The 22,478-nt window shown below is 43.4% G+C and overlaps 1 protein-coding gene across 2 annotated transcripts in view; it reads right to left on the minus strand.

Moving 5' to 3' along the window:
• Nucleotides 1–658: 658 nt before the first annotated feature.
• Nucleotides 659–22,478, minus strand: part of ephb4a (eph receptor B4a) — a 38,240-nt gene continuing 16,420 nt past the window's right edge. Inside the window, exons 2-17 of one of the 2 annotated variants that reach the window (XM_029447693.1) lie at nt 17,790–17,860; nt 15,637–15,918; nt 13,900–14,290; nt 11,367–11,519; nt 9,395–9,730; nt 9,184–9,308; nt 8,268–8,433; nt 7,886–7,985; nt 6,529–6,590; nt 6,258–6,371; nt 5,643–5,890; nt 5,341–5,556; nt 4,651–4,800; nt 4,161–4,354; nt 3,567–3,725; nt 659–3,036 (exon numbers count right to left, since the gene is read on the minus strand). In XM_029447693.1, coding sequence (XP_029303553.1) covers nt 2,928–3,036; nt 3,567–3,725; nt 4,161–4,354; nt 4,651–4,800; nt 5,341–5,556; nt 5,643–5,890; nt 6,258–6,371; nt 6,529–6,590; nt 7,886–7,985; nt 8,268–8,433; nt 9,184–9,308; nt 9,395–9,730; nt 11,367–11,519; nt 13,900–14,290; nt 15,637–15,918; nt 17,790–17,860 — 2,876 coding nt within the window. In that variant the 3' untranslated portion in view covers nt 659–2,927. Of the gene's footprint in view, nt 3,037–3,566; nt 3,726–4,160; nt 4,355–4,650; nt 4,801–5,340; nt 5,557–5,642; nt 5,891–6,257; nt 6,372–6,528; nt 6,594–7,885; nt 7,986–8,267; nt 8,434–9,183; nt 9,309–9,394; nt 9,731–11,366; nt 11,520–13,899; nt 14,291–15,636; nt 15,919–17,789; nt 17,861–22,478 lie in introns of both variants that reach the window. The other variant, XM_029447691.1, reaches the window with a different exon arrangement.

Genomic DNA, 22,478 nt, shown 5'->3' on the forward strand with positions numbered 1-22,478 from the left:
CTCCCAGCCCGAGGCACAGGAGAAGAAAAGAATATCTCTTCATGATTAAAAGGGCTGAGGACCAGGAAGGGAAACATAGGAGAGGACAAGCTTCCAGCCCTCGAGGGGTAAAGGCTCTCCAGAGAAACAGTAGGCAAGAGGAAAGGCAAAGGGGGAGTTAAACTCAATTCTCGCTCACGCTGTCTCCTGATTCTCTCGATCATTATTTAAAAAACAAAACGGGATAGATGACAGGCATATTTGCAACAAGAGCCACAAAGGGGAAAACATACCCCATCACACATTTTACTTGCACATTTCCGCTCCGATCGTAGACACATCAGACGAGGAATTATCTAACCAAAGATAGAAAGAAACAATTTGTGTGCTTCAGATCTGTGAGCGCTGAAAAAAAACTAATTGAGAGAATAAAAGGTTCAAGCAAATCCAGACACCTCAGTGTGTTTAAAAAAAAAAAGCTTGAACAATTTTGCTTTGAATTTGGGACAGAAGTCATCAGACAGGTACATTATATGGATTTTCATTTTCAGGTGAGGTCTTTCTTTGACGCCCGTACGATGACGTCCACGTTTATTTATGCAGTTGTCATGCTCCACTGGAAGTGAGAATGACTGATGATTATCTACAGAGGCCACGTTAATAAGCAGAAAAATGAGGCTTGATGGTAAACACTGGTGTGTATCTTTATTATGAATACTGAATACAGATTAGACTACACACAGGACAGTAATCAAAACATACTTTATCTATTCATTATTTCAAAGTTGTTTTTTTATTAAGATCTTCAATATGAAGACCACATTTACCATAATCCTTAAAGGAATCTCAAGACTCGTGACAATTGTTTTTACCTTTGTGCGATAAGAGTGGTTGATTTTATGATATCAACGACTATTTCTACCACTACTTTTTTCCAACATTGTAACTCAGAGTGACCATTACCACCTAATGTTTGTGTGAATTAACCAGACTTGTTTTTATGTTATTCATCATATTTTAATGGATTTTAAATGCGTGTAAATTGCACTTTAAACATCTTGAAACCCTAGATAATTGTCACGTATGATAGAAATAGAAAGTCCAAGGAAGAGGAAAACCCAAATTGGCAAAACTAAAATAGCCAAATCATAAAGAATACATTTTTATATTTTTTATAAAAGTGATCTATGGCACACAAAAGTAGAACAATTTAGAAAAAGCAATCATAGCATTTTGTATTCAACAGAGCTGTTTAAGCTTCATTTTTCTGAGTCACTGCAGGAAATTATGCACAACCTCATGTCAAAAAGACTGGTACAATCCTGGGAGATTCAAAGTCTTTGAGCAATACTTTGACATTTTGAACTCCAGTCTGTTATTCTTCTTCAACAAGCACTTTTAATAATGTGTGTGTGTGTGTGTGGGGGGGGGGGGGCTAATCAGCTCAACAATATTATTAGCATTGCACCATAAAGGCGAGAGACACGGCTGGCTACACAGTAGCATAGCTGTGTAATGTTTTCTATGATACATGTTAAACAATTGTTTGTATCTTCGGAGCAAAAATAGCAACACAAACAGCATCTGATGAAATAAAAACAATACACTAAACTTAAAACGTGTGTGTGTGTGTGTGTGTGTGTGTGTGTGTGATCTGCTGGCTGCAAGCTAGCATGTTAGCTTAGCTGGTAGCTGTACATTGTTTTCCATCCTATATTTTAAGATACTGATTTTGTGTAGCTTTGGGGAAAAGGTAGACACAATTTGCAGACTACACAACCGGCATGAAGGCAAACCATAGACTGAACGTCAACATGTCAAAGTAACCCTTCGAGGTACATTTTAATGAGACAAGAATCAAGAATCACTCATTAGAGATCTCTGCTTTATACAATTGGCATTTAAGTCCTCACAGACGACTGAATGGCACCGGAAGATGGAGAATACACAATAAGAGAATTCAAAATTAATCAGTTACATCAAGAAAAACAAGTTTGAGGCCAGACAGCTTTCTTGGTAAATGTCTACAAAGAAAACCATTTTGACAGTGTTCTCTGGTCTCTGAGTACACACTTGGTCCTTGTTCAGTCTGACTATAATAAAACTGAGCTGCCAGCAGAAACACAGGCAGTAGAAATAACCAACCACACTCCAAGAGAAACACATGGAATTAAAGATTCGCTCTGAAAGGACGAAAGTGCTGAAATGTCTCTTCTCCTCACACGCTGTGGAGCCGATGAAGAAGAAGAAGAAGAAGAAGATGAAAGAAGTCTGATTAGCACGAGTACAGCGCTGTCCAACGTTTGCATTACACATCACACCTGAGTAAAGAGGAGGTAATGTTGAAATCAAATAGAAACAAAGAAGTACAATCCAACAGTTAAAATGTTCAGTCTGGATGTGGAAATGTTTATGTAGTAATGTAATCCAGATGGACTTAATGCAAGACACCCGGGGTGAAAGCAGTTCTCATTCATAATTACACAATATGAAAATGGAAATCCTTGGATTGGCACCGGCTTTTCTTTTCATCTCCTTTGGTGAAGTGATTATTTTCATGGGACAACAAACCAGTCGACCACTTTCCAAAATGACATGGTACTACAGAAACGTTGTAAATTCTGATCAGTCTCCCCCTCTTGGTATAGCACATTTATTGGGTCCTAACTTCAGGTAGATATAAAAACACCGATCACAAACTGTAAAAATGAGGCAGAGTCAAGTCTGCACAACGTCAACTTCGTCCCCACGTCACTGTGGGTGACAGGGACTCGACTCGCTCATACTGAGCGGAAAGACATCTTTTAGTCCTTTATTTTTCTATTTTTTTCTCCCCTGGTCATTAGAAAATTCTGCCAATCTCCCTTGTAGTCCGTGTTTAAAGTGGGTCGCAGTACACGGCTGCACCCGTGTGCTGGTGTTCACGTCCAGGTTAGGAGACAGGAGAGCTAGAAGGTCACAGTTGCAGTGCTCTTGTTCAGAAAGGTCATTGTCTGGATGCTGGAAAGGATTTTCCTCTGGTGCCCGGCCAGAGTCACTCCCATGTGCAGCAGATCCCTGAACACAGGACGAGAAAAATCAATAATTACAAGAAAAAAAAGTCTAATTGTATTTCGGTCATCATACTTCTGCTCTCTGGGCTTCTGTAGTCTTACAAAACAAACAAATTGCACTTCAGGAAATTGTGGTCATAACTAAAGCTGCTAAAATTACTAATTACTAATCAATTAGTCGATCTGCAGAAAAATAATCCCCAACTGTTTTGATTATCGATTAATCGTTTTCAGCCTCTCAAATATGAAGACTTTCTGCTTCTCTCTGTTTTTATTACATTAAACTAAATATCTTCTGGTTTGGACTGACAAAACAAGACATTTATAGAAATCACTTTGGACTTTGAGGAACTGGAATGGACTTTCTTTTACTATTTTCTGGCATTTTACAGACCAAATAATTAATTGATTAACTACTAAAAGTTAAAAGGCTAACTCCCCAATCTTGTTTCATTGAAGTGTGCATTGCAAATCGAAATTGTTCCTCCAGAGATAAGGATCATTTGAATACGAAAACTGGAGATAAGAACTGACTCTGTGGTGATCTGAGCCAGCTGGTCCACTGAGTTGAAGCCGGCCTGCAGGAAGCTGTCTTCGTATCGCTCCATCTTGATGGCCCTCAGCCATTCCCCCACTGAAGCACACGACGAGAGGGCTAAAGGTGCACGCTGGTCCAGCAGGGGGTAGGACGGCCTGCGGGACAGAGTAGAGAAACAATACACACACTGTGACCAAAACAGCAGCGAGGAGCTTATATATATCCTGCAGCAACATTCCAGTCGAAACGCAAAAGGTATAATCTTAGGCAGAGTGACTGACAGGGACAAACAATTGGATTTGTCATGGTGGAGTGTCCTCTGCTGTATGCAACCAGCTGACAGGCAGAATGTGCAGGAAGGGAAATGGTCACAGCAAGTGGCCGACAGGTCCCAGCAGGACATTAAGGTGGTACATAAGATTGGGCAGCAGGGGGGTAATGTCTGTTCTGTGACTGTTGGCACGCTAAACTAAAGAAAGGGACATCATGAAATGACTGACATGCTTCCTTTTCTCAAGCTGGAGATTTGCTGCCATTGTAAAGTCATCAAGCAGGTTTTCTGTCAATCACCCAAACACATCGACACTCACCCTGCTCCTTCTTGAGCCACTATTTTCAGTGATGCGGGGTTGCGTATCAGTTTGTCCAGAGCACTGACGAGGTCTGCGAAGCGAGGGCGCGCTGAGCGGTCCTTCTGCCAGCAGTCCAGCATCAGCTGGTGTAGGTGGGTGGGGCAGTCAGGGGGCGGTGGCAGCCGGTAGTCCTGCTCTATGGCATTAATTACCTGATAGGAGACAAAATGATCACTATTCAAACCAATGCATTCACTTAATGGTATTTCAATAAGGTTTGAGTTGCACGGAGGGTACAAACAGAAAGAAGAAGTACACAACACACAAAAGGAAAAAGTTGGTCAATCCTGAACAATGTTGCTTGGCAATCTCATGGTTACGCTATGACTCAAACTCTTCATTGATTATCTCAAAGGAGTCAACAATTTGTTTCTGAATGCTTCTCACTGTGCCTGACAAAACCTTAAACCTCATCGTCAAGAATGGCCCAACATGGCTGTCTACTTACATCCTGGTTACTCATGTCCCAGTACGGTCTCTCTCCAAAAGACATGACCTCCCACATGACAATGCCATAGCTCCACACATCTGAGGCTGAGGTAAACTTTCTGAAGGCTATCGCCTCCGGTGCTGTCCAGCGGATTGGGATCTTACCTCCCTGCGCAGAAAAGAAAAACAGTCAGCACTGCAACACTTCAAATACACACGGGCAGACAGGGCTCTGACAAGGGAAGGGAAAAGCAAAACTTCAAGTTAACGTGGCAAAAATAATAAACTTCTTTCTACTGGGGTATCATATTTTAACACATATAAAGCATGCGAGTAAATAAAATTGATCAGCATTTGTACAATATTGTACAATATGTGCATTAGTCTTGTGTATAATAATGTGTGTTTTGAACATAAGAGCATGTAAACATGTTCTAGTATAAACCCTAAATACACATATGAACCTGAAATGAGTATAATATGTCCCCTTTAAAGTTAAAACTGTGTTGAAATCCACAAAGAATAAAGCCTGTAGTTTATTCACCTGTTTAAGCCTCAAACAACATTTTTGTTCGACTGAAGGAACAACATGATTTTTTACTTTCCTGAATTAATATTGTGAATATCACTTGACACAGAAATGTATAAATGCCACCTGACAGGCGGATATACTGTAGACACATTAAATTGAAGTGTTTCTTCGTCTCACCAGAGAGCTGGTGTAGGTCGGGTCGGACGAGTTCTCCTGCAGGAAGCGCGACAAGCCGAAGTCGGACACCTTGCACACCAGGTTGCTGTTGATCAGGATGTTGCGGGCAGCCAGGTCTCGGTGGACGTAGCTCATCTCTGCCAGGTACTTCATGCCGGAGGCGATGCCGCGCAGCATACCCACCAGCTGGATGGGAGTGAACTGGCTGTCGTTCAGCTACGGAGGAGAGAAAAACAGTTCAGTTGGAGAACGACTTGGGTGGCTGTGTGTTTTCAGTGCGGCTTTTTCTTTGTCACACTCACTCGTAGAAAAGAGTCCAGAGCTCCGTTCTCCATAAACTCTGTGAGGATCATGACGGGACAGCTGGCTGTGATGATCCCCTCCAGGTGGATGATGTTGGGGTGCTGGAACTGACCCATGATGGACGCTTCAGACAGGAAGTCCCGTCTCTGCTTGTCAGTGTAGCCTCCCTTTAGCGTCTTAATTGCTACGTAGTTCTCTTTTTTCCCTGGGACCTTCAGCCGCCCTCGACACACTTCCCCAAACTCCCCTGCAGCACGCAGACACGTAAACACTCATTAGGTCTGTTTTCTTTAACAGGTGTTTACCACATTGGCAGGATGACAGTTGTCTTCGGAAAACCTAGTGCTCGCCCGCAGCTAGTGGTGCCCTTTGGTTTGAATAAGGGCCAGTAATATGGCAACATATTGCTAGGTTAATTGCTTTATTTACGTGGCAATATTGAATGCGGTCTAATAAAGAAGAAAACAGACAATGGTTGTAAATGTCACAGAATATGCTTATTAATGTTCATTTGAAAGAGGACCATTTGTAAGGCAAAACAAAAGTCTGTGAGTCCACAGGTCCAAGGTTTACACAATTGTGAATAATGGGAAAAGTATAAAGCCGGGGCTTACCAGCGCCGATAACCTCCTCGATCTTGACAAAGGAAACATCAATTTCCTTGGCAAATTCTCGCACGGCCTCATTAGGGTCCTCGTAGGTGAAGGGGTCGATATAAACCTTGACCCCTGCGAGAGAAAGACAAACAGAGTCGTGGGAAAGGAAAAGGAAGAAATGTTAGAGTACTATGAGCAGCAATAAGGCGGGAAACATTAAAAATGTATTTTCTTGAACAAATTATAAAATCACAGCTGAGGCTTAGTGTGCGTGTCCTTGATCTGTTACCTTGGCCAACGAGGTACTGGCTGTTTTTGTCGCTCAGCTCTGGATCCTTTACTCGGCTGTGTCTGCTGCCGGTAGAAAGAGATCAGGATAAAGAAAATAAAGATTAGGATTGGCAGCGCAGTTATCTGATGTTAAATTGTATTATTTTGGCAAGCATTCCTAGTTCTTCATCAGCCAAATGTTATGCAAATCACTGGTCTTACAATGTGCAATAACAGTAATGATGTCTCTGTGACTAAAATACAAACTCTAAAAGCAAAAATTAGCCCAAAAAGTAAAATAAATAGTCACACATTGTATGAATATTTTTTTGATGTAAAAAATTCTAGGATGCACGAGAGCATAGCAAAATATGATCATTTATTTATCCCCTTTTGGAATATTCTGCTATCTTGCTATCCCAATGCACTGACAGGTCAGAGGTCAGTTCAGCTATAGACCTATACCCTCCAGCCAACAAAGATAAAAGTGTCTCTCCTCCATTTTTTATGCAAAAACACTGCCTTGTTGGGCAAAAGCTTTTGTTGGCCTTAAACAATCCTCAGCGATCTCAAATCACACAACACATGATGGCTTGTGGCAACGGTGAATACCTGAGCCAACCCCTATTGTTCTGCTCTTTGACACAAGCAGCTCCATTATAATTCTGCTGCCGCAAACTCATCCTTGCAAGACTGCAACAACCCTGTAGTTACTAGATCCCTGCCTTCCTCCATTTCTCTCCTGCTCCCACCTCATAAGCCTAAAATAGCAATAATGCACCACCCTCGGTTAGTGGCAGATCTGGGCCTCAGCCACTGGTTTGTGTGTGTAAATGTGTGTGTGTGTGTGTCACAAGGTCACAGCTATTGTTCGTCTGTCCTGTGGAAACAGGGTTGGGACGCCTGCATCCTGTCTCTCCCTGCCCTCTACCTCCATCACACACACACACACACACACACACACACACACACACACACACACACACACACACACACACACACTCTCTCTCTCTCTCTCTCTCTCTCTGATGGCATCCAACACTATTTGTTCAAACAATGAAGCCTAAAGGAAAGTGTTCTAATGAGCAGGATAACTTTTGGCTGTGTAAGCAAAAGGCATCATGAGCATTGCTGTGTGTCTGAACTGCCTCACACAGGAATAAAATGGTGTGGGTAGAAGAGTGCAAATCCACTGTTGATAAGATATCATTCTATAAACAAAAGAACAAAGTGGGGCAAAACAGTAAAATTGAGGTCACGGTTGTTATTACTTTTCAATTTCCCCCTTTTTTTTTTAACGTTTCCTGTTATTCTGTCAGCTTTTTTCCCTTCCAAATCTGTCTTTCTCTGCCTCTTTCCCTTTCCCTCGTTCTCACCGTATGCAGTAGGCGGCCACTAAGACGAAAGTGACAAGCAGCAACATCCCAACGGCGATAAGGATGCCAGGTACTAAGAACTGGGCGGCAGAGTCGTGATCTGAGAGAGGGGACAGAAAGAGTTAGAGTAGTGTTATAAAAAGAAATCATGAGGTTTACATTGGGAGCAAATAAAAGCAGGTGAAGGAAAGAAAGAACGTGACAGGAATTTATAATATTAAAGAGGCTCAATACAAGGACACTAACTCAATACGAAGGGCACAGCAACACAAGAAATCAACAAGAAATTGAGCAGGGACCTAAAAGAAATCTGAAACACTTAAAATGAAACATTTGAGAAAGTAGTAATGAGTGTGAAACTCCTTCTTCAAAGCAAACTTACTATCAGGCAGCGTGCGGAAGAAGGCTGCAGGACTGAAGCTGCCATAACCGGCCATGGTGCGCGCCCGAACCTGCACCTCGTACTGCGTGGCCCTGCGGAGGTCCGTCAGCACCGCCTGGTTTTTGTTGCTCTCTGTGTAGTGGCACTGATCTTCACTACGTCGCTCCTACCATATGAAAACAGAGGGAGTTAGCAGGACTGGAAGTGAGCGTAGAACAGGAATAACTGAGGAAACAACAGAGATCGGGAACAGAAAGAAAAACTGAAAGTCTGAGTCATCTACAGGAATTCAAATATCCTATACTTAGAATTTACAGAAGAGTATTAGAGGGCTAGGGTCAGTTTTTTCCCTTATGCCTGAACCTAATACTCAATAATAACCCTAATAATTGCAAAGTGTTGATAAACAGTTTAGTCAAATTGATTTGTTCAATCCAATTACAGTACATTTGAAAGATAATTACACAATCTTAATCAGAAGCATGTTAACCATTATGTTAGAGGGTTACATATGTTTAGAGATTTATATAATTCGGCTGTATGATGTGTGTTTTGGTCAGAGCAAAAACGCGAACTAAACCATCGAAATGTCAAGTACACACCCACGTGTACTTTATACTGGATCAACAGTTGTCACATGCAACACTGAAACAAAGTCTTACTCTCAGAAATGAGGTGGCCATGTCTTAATCTGATATACTGCAATATAGAATTTAGTCAAATATCTAAGGCATTGTTTGGCTAGACAATAGACACACAGACAATTTGGGTTTTATTTCCCTTCACCTGCATGTCTTTACACTGTGGGAAGAATCTACTATAGTGCACTACAGTTTTCTAATCCTGAGCCGCAGTACACCTGAACATAAAATGATAAAAACAGACAGCTGACAGATGTTTGTCAGGGGGCTCTCACCTTCTCACAGTAGCGTAGCTGATACTGCAGGATGGTGTAGTGTGGCTGAGACGACACTGACCAGTGCAGAGTCAGACTGCTCTCTGTGGAGTCACTCTTCCGAATCACAGACACGAGCGATGGCACTGCACAGACGGCAGAAGAACTATAAATACCAAATGAAAATTGGACTATTTATACCTTTCTGCTTCTTCCCCTCCACTTCTCTTACCGCCATGGCTCGTTGTGATGTTGACACTTTCACTAGCAGGGTCTTTGCCGCTGATCTGTGACACCCCGTTGAGAGTCTGGATTGCGAAGGCGTATGTGGTGTGAGGCAGCAGACCCCATACCTCCACCCTGCGACCCAGCAGGCCGTGCTGCTCGGGCCAGTAGCTGACACTGTCTCCGCAGGAGAGGCACTGCCCCTTAGGTGTCCTGCACACAGAGCACCTGACGGCGTAGCTCAGGTCTGTTCTGCCGCCGTTGTCCAGAGGCTCGTTCCATTCCAGACTGAGCGTGGTGTCGTTGATCCGGGTGACGATGCTGCGCGGAGCCGAGGGAGGTCCTACAGTGACCAAAAAAAATCAAAGTTATCTGTACAGATTAAACAAACGAGATATAACATGTTGATCTCTAAGGATAAAGGTAGGTGGATTTAACTTTATACAGAGCAAGACGAGCCGTTTCCCCATTTACAGTCCAAGCTAAGCTAACTCCCGGCTGGCTGTAGCTTCATATTTACCAGACATACACCGGACAGTGGTATTTATTTCTAAAGAAATTAAATATGTGAATCTCCCAAAAATTACAAACTATTTATTTTCAATGTTGCTCTTTTCTTGTGACAGAAAGCACCAGTGGCCATCAAACAAAAATTCTCACATTATTCGGTCAAAAAAGTAATCATGTTTCAATATAAAGGCATTGCTTAGTCCTGACGCAATTCATAGTGTATTAAATGTCTCTATCAAATCAGAATATAATCTATTCTGTGTCATTTCACTGCTGCTTTACCTTTCCATGACCCACACAGACCATTCGTTTATGTTTTTCCCGTATGAGCTGAAGACATTTTATTCAGTCTGTACATGTAGTCACGAAGCAGAACAATGCTCCCGCAGTGGCTTTGCGTCACAGCACGAGCATATGTGTTGCGGGATTTAGCTGCTGCAATTACGTTTGTCTAAAACTGAATGATAATGATCACCGTCTGAAAATTGTAAGAAGATAGCGATTGCCTCAAGCCAAGCATAACTAAACAGCAATACCACTCAGCCACTGTGAATGAGTTTCTGTTCCTGCCAAGGAGACAGAGCTTTGTCACTGAGCCTGCAGCTAACTTAAGTGCTAATAGTGCTCTCATTGGAAACCCAAGTGGGGTACCATCTTAGACAATCTGGATGCGAATGAATTTTGAATTCAGCATTTGGGAATGGGGATTTTTTTTTTTTTATAGAGAGGTGATACACTTTATGACTTAACAATCAGAAACTACTTTATTAAAGCCACCAAGGCTGCCACAGTAATGTAAAATGCCTATTTTCTGGGGAAAAGGTCCATATGATTTACAGATGGCACGGTTGGTTTGCAATTTTGCAGACAAATTGAAAATGTAAGTGATATGCAGAATTGCACAGGCACAATAACAGAATACATAATAGGAACGGCCTAATTAAGTGATTAATAATTCAGATAAAGCCTTTGTAATTAAAGTTATCAGTGAAAAATAAAATTGGATGTTCCTTCTAGCATTGATGTCACACCTACAGAGGACAGGAACTGGCAACATACAGACCAAGTTTCACATTGTTTCACATCCTCTTTATGGCCAGTGCAAACGAGTGCACCTCATTAAAAAGTCCCTCCCATTCACACATCCAACATGTGGCTGAATTGAAATTCCTGAATCTGCATTGGAGGTGTCACTTGAGACCATCAATGCCTACTCCACTTTGGAGTGGACACCCTACCCCCAACCACCTGTCACAAAAGACATGCATCTCAATAGCCAGCAGTGGGACAAAGGACACAAAGCAGATTAGAGCAGTTTGGCTAAATGACACCAGGGGAAAAGAGAAATAGCTCCAGAGACGTAAAAAACAAAGTGAAGAAGAGCAGGGGAAGGAAGAGAGTGAAAGCAAACGAGTGGATGCTTGAGTTGCTTAGCACCTCCACACAAGTACTGTTTTCTGTGTACTTACGTGTGCACGTGGTGTCGGGGGTGTCAGACTCGGCACGCAAGTATCCAGAGCGGCAAGCACACACTGGCGCCCCTCCGATGGCGGCGTGGCTGAATCCCGGACAGCCTGTGCAATGTCCCTCTGCGGAAGACTTGAACTGACCGACAGGACAGGCTGGGGAGGACAGGAGGGGAGAACAAATGAAGGCAAATTACCATGGAATCTTCACACCCACTATGTCCCAGACAGACTCGGGTCAAACTGAATTTGCAAATACATTGCTGGGGGTTTTTTTCAGGGTACTTAGATGCCAGATGGTTGGAGATTGACAGACAAAACCATGTAATGAGGGCCATAAACTGAGGACAATCACAGTAATGAAGCTGATAGTAATAGTCAATTTAGTGTATAAACCTGTCTGACATTGACCTGCTGCGTATCCTTGATTTTACCTGACTATCTGAATAACGAGGCCAAGCGTGGGAGTCCTTACAAAGAACTGTCTTCGCTTATTGTACTCTCACTCTCCAATCAAAAACAGCACTGTGGCATTCAAGGAGTACAGAAACAGTGGAATGAGTCACAGTGGAAGTGCTGAAAGGATCGATGAGTTGACTGACAGAAAATCAATTGACAACAATTTTGCCAATCGTTTGAAAAACGTTACGTTCTCTGGTTTCAGCTTCTCAAATGTGAGGATTTACAGCTCCTCTCTGTTCTAGATCAATGTAAAGGTATTTAGATATATAAAACAGTAATCATTTACTCTAGTCTGAACCCATTTAATAATGAGCCGACACCTTGTAACGCCACAGACAAAACCGGTAGTGTTTACAATAAGCTGTTGAAATGCAGCTGCTGAGTCAGAGACAATACACTTTTACATCAAGTGGAGCATTTTTAAAGGGTCAGCACACTCCAAGTGATCTTGTCTGACTTGACATTTTGGCAGCGGGAATTTCCCAAATGTGAAAGATGTGCTGAGAGCTGATGCATGCATGTTAAAGGTTGTGAAAATATATTGTTTATTAGTCAAATTCAAGTGACTGTCACAAGACAGGATGGTGACACTACACTGGGTGCTTTTCAGCGCTCATTTCCCACAAGATAACACAAATGATACTTCCTGATTTACAGCAACAGCCTGTTACTATTGTTCACTAAACAGTGTTTTTCAATGACTTCAGCTGTAGGACTGTTTAGTACTTGCAGAAGTCCGTGCTAACTAGAATGATTAATTTGGTTGTGGACCTTTTTCTGACTAAAACACATCAAAAAAATAAAGATTGATATTAAATCATTTTTGGAGTTTGTCGACAGCTGCTAACATTTTGTCGTAACTTCAAATTTATTAGGCAACATTCAGGTTGTCTTTTGTACACTTTTGTATAATATAATATCGTAAAGCTACAGTATACTGGCACATGGGGAAATGCATCCCTCCCATGTAGCGGTATTTATAGCCTATTGTAGAGCTTTACTTCAAAGACATGTTTAAGTATTCTAATCATATCTAATAATCAATATATAGCCGTAAATCAACTTGACAGCCTTCATAAGTTTTACGAAAAAGGGTTGTGTTTGACCCAGAAAATATATATAATATTTATGGTAGATAATGGCATTACAGCTTATGTAATTGTATTTTAAACGCAGATGTGAATTGTATTTCTGAAGTGACTGGCCTATGAAGCAAATTAACTGTTCAATCTTGCTATAAATGCAATTTCCTTTATGGTCTAGTGAGTGTTTTTTCGTCACGGCTGTCTTTAGTGACATGAAGCGCTTGAAATGCCAACCCCACTTCACCAGAAGCAAAATGTCGGAAATTATTTTTTTGTTCTGAAAAATCATTATACCTCCCACAGAGATCAAACTGAATCCTACCTTCAGAACACACAGGGATGCAAGCACACACTTTCTGGAATTTATTTTACCATTTCTTCTTGTGTTTTAGTGATCAACATTTAACCGTGTTGGTGTGATGCAGTGTGTGTGTGTGTGTGTGTGTGTGTGTGTGAGAGAGTGAGAGTGAGAGAAAGAGTGCGCATGGGGGGTGATCATGCACGAGGCTTGTTAATTGGACTCATTAGACAGAACTGCTGCACAGCTCCTGAGAGAATCATCCTGCTTCTTCCTTCTTTTTTTGTCTGCTTTGCTTTGATGTTCTCAAAGTGATATGATCTTTACCCTGAGTGTCGTCTCCCTCCCCCCCCCGCTCTCGCTCCCCTCACTTCTCCAGTCCCTGTGTGCTCCTTCTAACTTAGCTGAACCATGAGTTGTCGCAGCAGTAATCCTTTGACCCTGCTCTTCCTCTCTGAGATAAGTGCAGCTCTACCTGACCTCTCTCTGTCCACTCCGTGTTACAGCCCTTCCCTTGCCTCATTAACTTCCTTCCACCGTTTCAATCCTCAGTGAACCCCACCCTCATCTTACCATTGTTTGCTTGTTTAGTCTGCCTGCTCTGCTGCCTGCTCTGGTGCCTGCTCTGCTGCCTATGCGGGTGTAGTCTATAAACATATTTGTAAGTGCCCTAACCATGCCTCTTTCTTACCTGTGCATCTCGTGTTTCCTTCAGCGGGCTCATATCCTGGTTGGCAGCCGCAGGACGTTGTTGGCTGGCCCACCCACTGGCCATCTTCCCCGCAGAAGAGCTTAGGCGGCCGAGGTCGGGGCCCTTGCTGGGTGCCATGCTCCACACACACACCCTGCGCCTCTTGCACCAGAGTACGGGGAACAGTTTCGGGGAAAGAGGAAAGAGCACTGACCAGGGGGGGACACTTTTTGAAGAACACCCTGACGGACAGCAGGGCCATGCAGGCGCCCTGAGCCTGAAAGGCCAAGTAGAAGCCTCTCTTAGATAGAGGCCCGAGTCTTAAGGTCTTCACGTTGAATTTCCGCTCCCCACCCTTCCTCCGTAGAAAGTCTGCAGCCACTGTGTCCACCTAGGACAGGAAGAAAGAGAAAAGATTTCATGTAATGGCCTGATTCCAACCCAGGATGCAGTTTGAAAAAAGGACCAGACTGGTGGTTTTGGTTTGAGCCATTGTAGCCCATTAACTAGGCATCACATATGCTTTACATTATTGAACCTTTTCCAAAGCATACCACTGTGATTTTAGATTGATTTCCTACCTTCCTGGCAGCCATTGTTTCTCGTTTGTTACAGTACACTTTGAACCTCAACTTGCAGGGACTTGAAACTCACTTGGGAGAAAGGTCATTTATCACAGAGAATATTTCATCACTTTTATTTTTCTGTCAAAGTTACATTATTAAGTAATGAAGTCGGGGAGCAGGCACTATTTTAAAAGCCTCTATTTGGCGGTGTGTTCAAGGAAGCCACAACATCTGAGGTTTGACAACGATATGCCGAAAAGCACTTCACTCATCAGCTATGCGTTTGGAAAATGAAAGCCAGAAGATGAACAATAAGCAAACACGCAGGTTGTGAAACTGAATGCAGCGACGAGAAGAGTTTACAAAACAGCAGTTGATCGCATGAGACGATAACATAACTTGGACCAAAATAAAAGTGATTAAATGTCGACTGAAATAAATACATAAAGCAAAGTTTATGTCTCGGCAAGCGGATGCGTGTAAATAAATAAATAAATAAATAATAAATAAATAAATAAATAAATAAATGGGAGCCAGCTGCATAGTAGAGGTAATCTAAAAATGAGTAGTCGTACAGTACAACACACAAACATGGACTAAAAATGCATAAGAGTACTTGCTATTTAATATTATAATTAAATCATTTATTTTCACTGTGCCTTCCTTGCCTGGCAAACGCCCATGTTTAGGCTTTTGGTTAAAAATGTTACGTTTCAAGCTCAATCCAAGATAACACTGATTATGTCACCCAGGTTCTCATAATGAATAATTAATTATAGATAATCTTTTCAATACATTTTCAAGGTAAAAATGCCAAACATTTCATGGTCGCTTGTCACATCTTTTTTTCTTCTCATATATAAAAGTCAATAGGTTCTGGACTGCTGGTCTGATAGAACGGGCTAATTAAAAGGCATCACTGTAGGCTCAAAGAAATAGTCAATGCAGTTTGTTCCCCAAAACTGAACTCTTGATTAATGAAGAAAATGAACAGCATTAATCGTTGAAATTAATCGTTAGTTACAGCCCTGTAATTAACTATGTTCTCAAATGTGGAGAAAGTCCCTCCACAGCCGAATAACACATCATACAGTGGTTCTCACAGGCTCAGTGATACTAACCATGGCTATTAAACTTCATATGTAAAAAAGGGGGAGTAATGTGGACGTACCTTGGTGTATGGGTTCTCCATCCAGGGCGGGTAAGAGGACGTAGCCTCGTTGGAGTCTGCCTGGTAGTAGTACAGGTTAAAGGTCTCCTTACAGCTGCGGTGGTGAGTGCTTCTGGATGAACACTCCATTATGGTGAATCGCAGTTCCACGTACACCCGAGACGCTCCCCGTCGCTGGATGAAGCCGCTGCGAAGCCAATGGCTGGAGGCGCTGTCAGTCTGACAGATCTGATAGGTCCTCACGCTGTTATAATCCTCATCTAAACCGCTTACTTCCTCCCACTGAGAGCAGAGAGGAAAACAAAGGGTTGTCGAAGGTTGCGTGTTAAAAATGACACTTGACCCAGAAAACTTGTGAACATTTGTAAATCTCCTGTAAAGACTTTCAATCATGTCTTTAAAAAAGCGATCACATCTAAAGTCCTATTCATCAGAATAATGTTTTCTTGGTTCTTGGTTGGCCCTGTGCTGCACTGCAACTGTCAGACGCCCGTGGGACAGATTTGGCCTGCTGTGGATTTAAGATCCAGCCCAAATTTGAATCTGGGTTGTTAAATCATTCCTCCTGCCGAGCTGCAGCCCAGCAAGTGGGAATACAAGTCTCACTTGTCAAACAGAGCACACTGCTGAACACAGCATCCGAGACAGACACAGATTCCACCCTTCAAACACACTTTTAGACTGAAATACAAGAATACAGAGGGGGGATATCACCAATATGTATGAAGTGAAAACCCTCCACAGAAAACTACATTTGTTTGGGAGCCAAATGCAACAGAAAAAGGCTTTAATGTTTGACTTCTGAGTCAACAGCAAACATGTTCACCATCACTATGCTACCAAGAGCGGGAAACAAGCAAGACATTAACATACTCAGGGCAGAATTTAGCAGATTTGCTGAACTTGCGGCTCAGAAATTCAGTTATGTAAATATGTAAATCTTTAAAAATCCATTTGCCGATGATGTGTTGAGTGAGGCAGAATACTGGTTTGAATGAATTACGGTGCAGCAGAGCACTGAAAGCCAGGTTTGAATCTCTCGCAGGGGAGAATTTCCCTTTTCATCTCAAAACTAAAATAAATACTATGGACTTCGGCATCACATACTTCTGTGAACAAAATGTTTTCTTTGACGAAGATGCACAAAAATCCCACAAGGCTCATCTGGTTTTGACAGAAATAATTGAAAGAAATTGTTAAAGAAACATTTTTGGATATACAGATGTATACAGACTGGGAGGCTGATATAGACAAGATGTGAGGCTGCAACTGAAGTTTGATAAACCACAAAATTATAGTTATGATTCCATTAAAATAGTTTAACACTGGACGTGTCCTTGTAAAATGTTGATTCAATAACTAACATTTAACATTGATTTTGACATTTTGGAATTGAGGAGCCAGAATTTATACCTGACAGGGTGGTAACATTTCCACAAATATCTACTATGAGGGTATCATAACCCTTTAATGCTCAAAAATAAATAACAATATATTTACTGTTTTAAATTCTGCAGCAGACAGCTCATGACATCTCCCCCGCTGGTGCCTGTCATTACTGATTAAATCACTGTTTTATACTCTACAGTGTTAAGTCAGTGTTGCTGTGTTTTTGACAATGCAAAGCTTTTGATGAACGGCTTCAAATGATAATGGCTGAGCAAACTATTTAGAGACTGTCCGCCTAGTTTGCGTTACATCTTAATCAAAAGCCCAGACACATTTGTTGGGTATTTCTGTCTGGTTCCAGAAATCTCCTCGCCAGCATCACTGGAACCATTTTCCTTCTGAGAAATCATCAAGTTGAGCAGTTTTGGTCACCGACGCTGTTGGCAAAAATACCCTCACAACCACTCCTCAGTTGATCAAATTACAAATATGTCTTTTTCTGGCAGCAGTATCCAAAATTGTGGGCAGCCAGTAACTTCAACTCCAAGGTTGATGGGATATCTCAAAGCATCTGCTTTCAATGTACTTTGAAACCAGGGAAGCACATTCACTGTGACGTTTCTTTTATTCTGTCAGTTACCTGCCATATAAGGAGCTCTTGTATAGCCAAAGTAACAAAGGAACAGCTGGAAGCCAAAAATCCCCAGTCACCACAAGGTCTGTGTTAGTAATACAGATAACATGGTGAAGCTGGGGTTACATACCTCGGGTTTGGCGTGTGAGAAGACGGTCCATTTGAGATCAGAAGTCTCCGTCTTAGTGTTCATCAGCACCTCTGTGAACAAAGAGAAAAACCTATATTATCACTCACAGCAGGACATTTAAAAAAGGAAACGTATGAGACTCATTTACATTCAGAGAAACACACAAGTGAATTTAAAATCAAAGGGTGAACATACTTCGAGTCCCAAGCTTTCTGCCAAGTATCAGCTTTGGCTTACACTGGGATTACGGTAGAAGATAGAGTTTCACCAGTCAATTACATCTACAAAAACATTCCCACTAGCCTAAAAATTGTCTTTCCTCTCATGTTTGTTTTCATTCCCCCGACGTCCCTTCCCTGCGACACACCATGTGCATGTGCTCGCACTAAACCTGCCGAGAAGAGTCCGTCTTTGTCCAGAGAGAGTAGCGACGAGTAGTTTGAGCAACGGAGCACGCCAGGCTCGCACAGATACACTCACAGACACACGGACACAAAGATTAAAGGCCTTCCAGTCACGATGTGTGATTACAATAGAATTGATTTTTTTTGTAATCTTTTGAGAGGGCAGGCAGTTCTGCTATGATTCAGTATCACAATAAAATCCGGGAACCTGAACTGCATGCAACTTAGTACTCAGTTGGGTTAGAGTGAAGGGACTTCTTTTCATATGAGGACATTCTTCTCCCCCCCCAGCTGTCTTGGCAGATTGTCTCTGCTGAATTGTGACTAGTATTCATACTGATGGGATGAGGTTTCTGTCACAGACCGGGTTTTAGAGCCCTACGTGTTCTCCACAGAGGCTCATCTCAAGGGTGAGGCCGTTTGGTTTTTACCAATAAACAGGATTTAATGCGGCTCTCCTGTGTGCCATGATCAAGGCGAGCACTTGCATGGAAATGGATGTCGAAGAAAATGGGGGCTTCAGTGTGAATTTATCATTGGTGTTATTAAGATGTTTTGTTGAATTAGGCTCCCAATATAAGGCTCAACAGTAAAGTCTGGCATCCCATAACCTGACTTAAACACACTCTACACACACACACAAATATTAGACCCGGCATGTAAGTTTATTTTTGTTTTCTACATGTTTTGTAGTGTTTTTTCCCCATCACGTTATTTATTTTTTGTATCATTATTATAATTATAATAATAATAATAATAATAATAATAATAATTATTCCCCATATAAATAATAAAATGGTGCCTTAACCGCATTGCAACTATAATTGACTTTTATTTTCTTTTTTATTAATATTTATTTTCCCTGGTAGACAGAGGTGGAATTGAAGCCGCAACGCTGCGGTTACATTGAACAGGCTCTGTAACTACTCGGTTTCCTAGGCACTCCATGAAATTAACATTTTAGTAAGATAACATTCTTTCATTCATAAAAAAAGAAAGATGTGGGAAATGTTTCCCTCTGAATCCTGAATGAGGCCAAAGTGTTGCTTTCTCAGCTGTTTAAGATGTGTTGTTTCCACCTCCTACTTGCTGAAATGTGTTGCTTTGCTGTTGCATAACATCCGCTCTGGACGCATGCCTGCCAAAATCAAGAGTCAGAGTCTAATTTTAAACACAGATTCAGTGATTTCATCTGTATTCATCCAAATGTGGAGATCAGACCTGTGGATCTTCTTCTATTGGTTTAATAATGGCTTTTGGTTTCCATTTTCAGATTGTTAATTATTATCTACAGTTATCTTCGTTGAAATGTGATGAGACAGAATGTCGTCTAAAACACCTCAACTAGAAAGTTTCCCTTCTGTAGCATTTCAATTTAAAGAACGCTAACGTTTAAAGAATTGTGAAACGATGAGACAAAAGGTTTATACCATTGTGTGTTGAACATCTTCGTGTTTTGATCAAAATGAAAATAGTGATCAATAGATAGTTATCAATACAAACAACAATTATTAGTTGCAGCTTTGAAGTTAGGAAATATATCAACATCTAATTTATTTCTCACATCTCCCATAATTAAATATCACTGTCCATGGGAACCATCACCTTATCGTGAGAGGTTTGTGTGTCCCTATGAACCTGAGAGCTGTGTTGTCTGGAGCCTAGTGCTCCTGGTAGGGTCTCCCAAGGCAAATTGGTCTCAGGTGAGGGGCCAGACTAAGAATGGTTCAAAAACGACTTCATGAAAGAAAGGGAAAGGAAAGGAGAGACCCTGACCGGAGGAAGCCCGGGGCCCCCGTCTGAAGCCAGGCCCAGAGGGAGGGCCCGACAGCGAGCGCCTGGTGGCCGGGTTTGCCACGGAGCCCGGTCGGGCACAGCCCGAAGAAGCTACGTGGTGCCTCCCATCCATCCATCCTGTGGGCCCACCACTCATGGGAAAAACCGCTGGGGTCGGGTGCGCTGTCACACGGGTGGCAGTGATGGTCAGGGACCTCGACGGACCAGACCCGGGCAGCAGAGGCTGGCTCTGGGGACGTGGAACGTCACCTCTCTGTGGGGGAAGGAGCCGGAACTAGTGCGGGAGGTGGATCGCTACCAGTTGGATCTGGTGGGGCTTACCTCCACGCACAGTCTTGGCTCTGGAACCGTACTCCTGGATAGGGGTTGGACTCTATTCTTCTCCAGGAGTTGCCCAAGATGTGAGGCGTCGGGCCGGGGTGGGGATACTCACTAGCTGAGCGCTGCTAGGTTGGAGTTTATCCCGGTGGACGCCTCCCTACGCCTTCGGGTTATGGGGGGGAAAACTCTGACTGTTGTTTGTGCCTATGCCCCAAACCGCAGTTCTGAATATTCGGCCTTCTTGGAGACCCTGAATGGAGCCCTGCAGGGGGCTCCAGTAGGGGACTCCATAGTCCTGCTGGGAGACTTCAACGCACACGTGGGAAACGATGGAGACACCTGGAGAGGTGTGATTGGGAGGAAGGGCCTCCCTGATCTAAACCCGAACGGTCGTTTGTTGTTGGACTTCTGTGCTAGTCATGGAATGGCCATAACAAACACCATGTTCGAACATAAGGATGCTCATAAGAGCACGTGGTACCAGAGCACCCTAGGCCAAAGGTTAATGATCGATTTCGTAATCGTATCATCTGATCTGAGGCCGCATGTTTTGGACACTCGGGTGAAGAGAGGGGCGGAGCTGTCGACTGATCACCATCTGGTGGTGAGTTGGATCAAGGGGTGGGGGAAGACTCTGGACAGACCTGGTAAACCCAAACGGGTAGTGCGGGTGAACTGGGAACGTCTGGAGGAAGCCCCTGTCCTGGGGATCTTTAACTCACACCTCCGGCGGAGCATTTCAGCTATCCCTGTGGAGGTTGGGGGCATCCAACCTGAGTGGGCGATGTTCAAAACCTCTATTGCTGAAGCTGCGGTGATGAGCTGTGGTCTCAAGGTCTTAGGTGCATCAAGGGGCGGTAACCCTTGAACACCGTGGTGGACCCCGGTGGTCAGGGAAGCCGTCCGACTGAAGAAGGAGTCCTTCCGGGTTATGTTATCCGGGAGGACTCCGGAAACAGTTGCAGGGTATCGACTAGAAGGGTGGCAGCTTCTGCCGTGTCAGAGGCAAAGCAGCGGGTGTGGGAGAAGTTCGGAGAAGCTATGGAGAAGGACTTTCGGTCGGCACCAAGGTGCTTCTGGAAAACCATCCGGCACCTCAGGAGGGGGAAGCGAGGAACCATCCAAGCTGTGTACAGCAAGGGTGGGACCCTGCTGACTTCAACTGAGAAGGTTATCGGCCGCTGGAAGGAGCACTTTGAGGAACTCCTGAATCCGACTAACACGCCCTCTATGGTTGAGGCAGAGCTGGAAGCTGATGGGGGATCATCGTCAATTTCCCTGATGGAAGTCACTGAGGTAGTCAAACAACTCCACAGTGGCAAAGCCGCAGGGGTTGATGAGATCCGTCCAGAAATGCTGAAGGCTTTGGGTGTTGAGGGGCTGTCTTGGTTGACACGCCTCGTCAACATTGCGTGGAAGTCTGGGACAGTGCCTAGGGGTTGGCAGACCGGGGTGGTGGTTCGCCTATTTAAAAAGGGGGACCAGAGAGTATGTGCCGACTACAGGGTCTACATGTGTTTTGTGGATCTGGAGAAGGCGTATGACCGGGTCCCCCGGGTGATACTGTGGGAGGTGCTGCGGGAGTATGGGGTGAGGGGGTCACTTTTGAGGGCCATCCAATCCCTGTACGCCCAAAGCGAGAGTTGTGTCCGGATACTCGGCAGTAAGTCGGACTCGTTTCCCGTGAATGTTGGCCTCCGACAGGGCTGCGCTTTATCACCAATCCTGTTCGTGATTTTCATGGATAGGATATCGAGGCATAGTTGTGGAGGAGAGGGGTTGCAGTTCGGTGACCTGAGGATCTCATCGCTGCTCTTTGCAGATGATGTGGTCCTTATGGCATCATCGGTCTGTGACCTTCAACAGTCACTGGATCGGTTCGCAGCAGAGTGTGCAGCGGTTGGGATGAGGATCAGTACCTCCAAATCTGAGGCCATGGCTCTCAGCAGGAAACCGGTGGATTGCCTACTCCGCGTAGGGAATGAGCCATTACCCCAAGTGAAGGAGTTCAAGTACCTCGGGGTCTTGTTCGCGAGTGAGGGGACAATGGAGCGAGAGATTGGCCGGAGAATCGGAGCAGCGGGGGCGGTATTACAGTCACTTTACCGCACCGTTGTGACGAAAAGAGAGCTGAGCCAGAAGGCAAAGCTCTCAATATACCGGTCGA

The sequence above is a fragment of the Cottoperca gobio genome, chromosome 14 (genome assembly GCF_900634415.1).
Source record: "Cottoperca gobio chromosome 14, fCotGob3.1, whole genome shotgun sequence".
NCBI classification, from domain to species: Eukaryota; Metazoa; Chordata; class Actinopteri; order Perciformes; family Bovichtidae; genus Cottoperca; species Cottoperca gobio.